The following is a 5,943-nucleotide window of genomic DNA, read 5'->3' on the forward strand; positions in this document are numbered from 1 at the left end:
ATAGATTAAATGAAATGTTATTCATGTGTAAAATAGTTCCATCACTCTGCTTTCACCACAGAAAAGTTACATCAGGACTGATTCATCACTTCATATTCCATACCAAGGTTCATGTGATGTGTACAAATACAAATTGAGCATTAGAACTTTCTTTTTTTTCAACCAACAATTTATGTTATTATAAGAAACTGTAAAATCTCAATATTTACAATATCAGAACTTTTTCAACCAACTATTCATTATAAATGAATGCCTGTGAGACATGTCATCTCTGAAAATGATTAGACATGCATAACTTCTACAGTGAAGATCGGTCATACTGTAAGTGCAACTTCTGAACACAACACTTTTTCGCAAATGTTTTACAATGCATAATTATTATAAAACCTTGGTTTTAGAAACCGTACCATGTAACAATGGGAACTGTGAGTGAGTGCAACAAAGTGTCTACTCTGGGATGAACAGCTGGGTTCTCAGTTTATTCACTTTTGGGCTCATCTTTTTCCCCTCAAGCTCCATCAATACTTTTTGCACAACTTCAAAAGTGGATTGCAGTTATTTCTGATATCTTAAGTTCAGTCAGACAACTCACGTGTTTCTTTAACATGTTTATTAGAAGCAGCATATAGTTGCGTTTGGCGATTAGACTCGGGCATCATCACTCCACAGATATACATAGCACGATGAGTGATGATCAAATAACTAACCCCCGAGCCTACAGGTGGAAGCTGGGGTGGTGGTGGGGCAGCAAGCAGCAGTGACGTGGAAGTAGCTGCAGCTATAGTAGCAGCAGCAAGCAATGCATGGAGAGAGATCTGGCAGGTTAAATAGAGCAGCATATTAAGGAGACTCTGTTTGGTTGGTTGTAGAGTGGCAAGGGGGCTTTATGTATGAATGCAGCGTAAGTGCTCGAGTTGACTGCCTGCACTAGCTCGCAGGCATTTCAGTGCGTATATGAGCCCGAAGAGCATGGCAAAAGCTGTCGCAACCCAGGGCAAGGCGCTGAGGACCTCTGATTCTTCGATGAGAACCTTGACGTCTTTGGGTCGATGAAACTGATCCTCTTTCCCAGTGACAAAGGTTTCCATTGTTGCCTGCCTCAGCGTCCTGCATATCATGCAAAAAAAGGGGAATGGATGAGGACCACAGAGTGTAGTTCAACAGGCCTGAGGCGCAAATGTTTCCCCAAGATTGCAGCTACCTTTTACAAATACAAGATTAGAGTGGATAGATGAAAAGGAAAGTTCTCAGTTCAGTCGGCTCAAGAGGTCATCACAAATGACTATCTTTCTAACCAAGCAGTTATTTGCATGCAGTACAAATATGTTTTCTTTTATGAACAAACTTCTTGTGAGTGAGAGGTCTTACCTGGAATTCTTTGATGAGATGGTCAACAGGTTCACCCAGGTAGACCATTAGAGATTTGAGGATGCATGCTCTTCTGATGGCGATGTCCACAGTCTGAGTAAGAACAGATATATATATATAATAAATCAAATGCAAGAAAAAGGACGATTCAGCCACTGATCCCACAGATAAAAAACTCATTCATAGATACCTCATCCAAAACCTGCAAGATCCCGGTGGTCTTCTGTTTCACAACTCCTCCCCTGCTCCTGATGACCTGCGGCAGTTTGGTGGAGTGTTTGTCCAACTGCGCCAAGAACTTTGTCTCCAATGGAAATGTTGTTATGCGCATGAACTCAGCATTTACCTAGAAAATATAAGCAGCATAGAAAACAAAAAATACTGAGAATTTATAATACACATATTTTTTATAAAGAGCCAACGGTTTGATTAAAAGTACTCCAAGTCAGCTTGTATGAATGTAACATTTAAATGAATTAATCCACATATTGAAAACCACCACCAAATAAAGACACTAAGAGTAATAGATGTAAAGCTTATATTGTGATATATATTCAAAAATAAACGTCAACATATTTGCCTTGGCTGTCTATAGTTGTTAGTTAGTTGGGCCCTCATTTCTTCTCCACTACAGGCTTACAATCAAGGTGTTCATCAAAATAATTACCTCTTCCATGTGAAAAAGTGCAGGCCACCGCTCCAAGAGGCCTTCAATGCTTGGCCTCTGATGCACTATTTCTTGTCTTCGGTATCCAAACGCCTTCGCCATCTTTTCTTTTATTGATTGCCGGTTGTTTCTTTTCTGTTGTTCTGCCAAAAGGGAAATTGTCTCTTGCTCCATGCTTTCTGGAGTCTCACCAATCGACAAGGATGCAAAATGGTTGGCCTCAGCTCGCCTGGCTCTCTTTAAATTCTTCGCAGGGTAGGACTCTTCTTGAGACTTGGTCTTCAACGAGTTCACAGCAAGCTCTGCAGATGATTTGAGCTTGGTGTCAGTCTAGATTGGTTCTTTGTGTACTCTACATTTCCTCTCTGTAATTGACATTCTGTGTCATAGGAGAAGACCGGGATAGGAAACACTTTAGGCCACTGCTGTGTTCTTAATGATTCCGAGGAAGAGCCGCTAAGTAGTACTGTGTCATCGGTATTCACAGATTCAGAGGAGTCTTCACTGTACAGTCCACTTGTAGGGGTACTATTTAAATGGTATCTCAACTGGGTACAAGACCACAGTTGGAGAATCGGAGTCTAATTCGACAACTTTGATCAATGTTAAATCTTTAATCGCATGTGTAGATGTAAGATTAACAAATGTGTTCCCAAAATCAGTGTCCAATCCACATGAATTCTTGACCTCCTCAATGAGCTCTTCCATTGAGTTGGGAATCCCATTTCGAAGCTCCAGTCTGACGCTGTTGTGGTCGTTTAAGATGATCAGCAATCGAACAGGTGGTTCAATATCAGCCATGGCGCTCTAAGAGAAAGAGAAATAGAGAGATGTGAAGAGGGAATTAATGAAATGCAGGTGTACACTCAATACATTCTTTCTTTTCAAATTGCATTGTACTTTACAAAGTATTACATACAAAGTTCATATATATATATATATATATATATATATTAGGGCTGTCAAACGATTACATTTTTTTAAATCAGATTAATCACAGCTTAAAAATGTATTAATCATGATTAATCACCATTCGAACTATGTCCAAAATATGCCATTTCTTTATGTATATTGTTGTGGGAATGGAAAGATAAATGAAAGAAGGCGGATATATCCATTTAACATTGTTCTGTGTGTCAAAATGAAAGACAGCCCACTAAAATTCGTTACTCAAAGCCTATACTTTATTTTAGGACAGTGGTCAACATTTTGGTGATGTAAAAATATATAACACAATGTTGTAAACTCAAGTTACATTTACAATATCTTTATCAATTGAACTCGAAAATTAAAATATAAGTCGCTCGTCAATATGAAAGAAACACACTTACTCTGTCCTTAAATTGACGTTTAACACCAGAATTTCTACTCTGGTAATACATACAAATGTATAGTCTTATCTATTTATTTACAATATAAAACACGCAGCCCGCCTGTTCATACTGTTTACAGGCCACCAAGCCTCAGTTAAGAAAAGGTAAAGTTAATATACTTAATGTTTGTCTGAGTATATTTACCTTTGAATCTGGCCATGACTCATGCTGGTAGACCGCTAACGCTAGCATTCTTTATTCAGACATTGACTTTAGCCTGTAGTCATGGGTGGGTAGTGTTTTTACAGTCCACTAGCTCAGTTAAGAACATTTAACGTTACAGTTAATGTTGTGTTGAGAAATATATGCTCTGCTGAGTGTTCTTCACTGGATAATGCGTGGTCTGAATAAAGAATGCTAAACGTTAGCGCATGCTAAACATTAGCACAAGCTAAACGTTAGCGCATGCTAAACATTAGCGCAAGCTTTTACGGCCTACTCAGTCAGAGTCACGGCCAGACACACGTAGGCTAACGTTTCCCATAAGTAACGTTACATTTTCTTAACTGAGCTACCGGACTGTAGTAACGTTAGCCACCCATAACTCAAAGCGGGCTAAAGGCTAAAGCTAATGTCTGAATAAAGCATGCTAGCGTTAGCTTATAAGGGCTATCAACAGCCGGTAAGACCCACAGCCAGAGTCAACGGAAGATATACTCAGACAAGCGTTAACGTTTCGGTATTATATTAATATATATACATTAGTTTATCCTTACCAGTATCACATGTGCTTGTTTTCCAAGTGTCAAAGACTGGAGGCGGATGAAGTCTGCTGGTTACGACGATTACCTCTGTCACTACCATGGTCACTACCGAACTGCCCGATCTGTACTGCCTATGTGCGAGATGGTCTGCTACATACGGCAACCCAAATGGGACACTTGACACAGTGGCCTTTGGCAAAGCAGAAAAAGAACACCCGACAATATTAATCTGAACGAGAGAGATTAGTTAGTTAGTTATTGTTATTACAACGTGACTTCTCTATTATTTAACAACTCTTTTTATTGGGTTCTTTTATTTTGGGTTAAGTAGATTGTCAGAATAAGTGAGAAATTGATTTAACTTCTGTTAGACAGCTATCATACTGAATAAATATTTACAGTGAATGTATGCAAAAATATATGGCATTAATAATGTATAATCTAATTACATTAACTGTGAATGTTTCATTTTATTTCAAATGAAATAAAATTACATGAACAAGTTGATTCAAGAATACATCTCTGTTATTAGATCAATACTTTTCTTATATGACTATTATTGCTACATTTGAAAGGTCTTTACCAGTTTTGGAATTATATATATATATAGCACCTTCTGCCATCCCATCTCTACTGACAATCATTAACACTTAGATTTTATATTTATATTCACTGTTGGATGCTGGACCTAAGATTTTCAACGACATAATTACTCTGTTGCTATGTTAGATCATTACCCAGTTTTCTCTATCATCAACACAAATAGGAAGTGAGTATATTTTCCAGGTGGTACTTTGGTAAAGCAGACTGGGAGAAATGTAGAATTTTCTGTAAGGAGTCAGCACAATTGTTAGCATTAGAAGGAAGTATAGAGGAGTGCTCAAATCAAATCAAATCAAATCACAATGCACATTAAAGAAGCAGCAAATAAAACTATACCAAAAAGAACAACAGAGGGTAGGAAGAAAGTGGTGCCGTGGTGGAATGAGGAATGTAGCAGAGCTATTAAAGAACAAAACAAGGTATTCAGTAACTACAGACATAGCATTAACATCACACTTGTGTAAATGGATGGCGAAGATGACATATAGCCATGTCTTAGAACAAAGAGGGTTGCTGAGTAATTTCCAGACTGGTTTTCGCAAAGGAAGATCCACAATGCTTTGGTTAGAGTGATCAATGAGGTGGGAATACAGTGTGAAGACACTGAAAATGAAAGAGGTTATGGCAATAGTATATTTTGACATTGAAAAGGCTTATGACTCTATGTGGAGGGATGGGTTACTCATCAAATTAAGTGACAGGTGACAGTAACAGTGACAATAACAGGATCATGGCTCAGACAGGAAATTCAGAGTTCAAGTAGGGGCAGAGGTTTCGAAAGACTTCAATATAGAAAATGGTATTCCCCAAGGGAGTTCAATCAGCGTGATATTATTTAACATTATGATAAATGACATATTGACTAAGTTGGACGGATGCATCAAACCTGCGTTGTAGATGACGGGGACATATGGATAAGTGGAATAAATGTTCCAGAAGTGGTCATACAACTGGGGTTTCAAACTGTCAGCAAGCACATCTTGCTTCATGACATTTACAAATAAACGCAAGATGGAGACTGAGAAGCTTACAGTATATGGAAAGCCGATGAATGAGGTCAATGCATTTCAATATCTGGGGCTATGGTTAGATAGTAAATGTACCATGGAAAACCCATATTAAACATTTGGAAACAAAATCCCCAAAAGTTTTGAACTTATTAAGAGCAGTGGCTGGATGAGACTGGGGGGCAGACAAACAGGCACTAATTGACATCTATAGGGCAATT

At 38.3% G+C, this 5,943-nt stretch overlaps 1 protein-coding gene across 1 annotated transcript; it reads right to left on the minus strand.

Annotated features, from left to right (window-relative positions):
- Positions 1-284: 284 nt before the first annotated feature.
- On the minus strand, positions 285-4,514 carry LOC117457483 (uncharacterized). Its single transcript, XM_034097613.2, has 5 exons — positions 4,125-4,514; positions 2,036-2,842; positions 1,559-1,714; positions 1,369-1,461; positions 285-1,107 (listed from the first exon to the last, which is right to left on the minus strand). The coding sequence occupies exons 2-5, from the start codon at positions 2,207-2,209 to the stop codon at positions 928-930; spliced, it is 603 nt and encodes a 200-aa protein (XP_033953504.1). The 5' UTR covers positions 2,210-2,842; positions 4,125-4,514; the 3' UTR covers positions 285-927.
- Between the last annotated feature and the right edge of the window lie 1,429 nt (positions 4,515-5,943).

Source organism: Pseudochaenichthys georgianus, chromosome 13, assembly GCF_902827115.2.
Source record: "Pseudochaenichthys georgianus chromosome 13, fPseGeo1.2, whole genome shotgun sequence".
Lineage (NCBI taxonomy): Eukaryota > Metazoa > Chordata > Actinopteri > Perciformes > Channichthyidae > Pseudochaenichthys > Pseudochaenichthys georgianus.

What these genes read in the sequence shown, in the direction of transcription:
- LOC117457483 (XM_034097613.2), bottom strand. Translation starts at nt 2,209, where the DNA reads ATGGAGCAAGAGACAATTTCCCTTTTGGCAGAACAACAGAAAAGAAAC. An exon ending in CACTTTTTCACATGGAAGAG is followed by an intron (nt 1,715 to 2,035) that starts GTAATTATTTTG and finishes TATATTTTCTAG; the next exon opens with GTAAATGCTGAGTTCATGCG. An exon ending in TCTTGCAGGTTTTGGATGAG is followed by an intron (nt 1,462 to 1,558) that starts GTATCTATGAAT and finishes GTTCTTACTCAG; the next exon opens with ACTGTGGACATCGCCATCAG.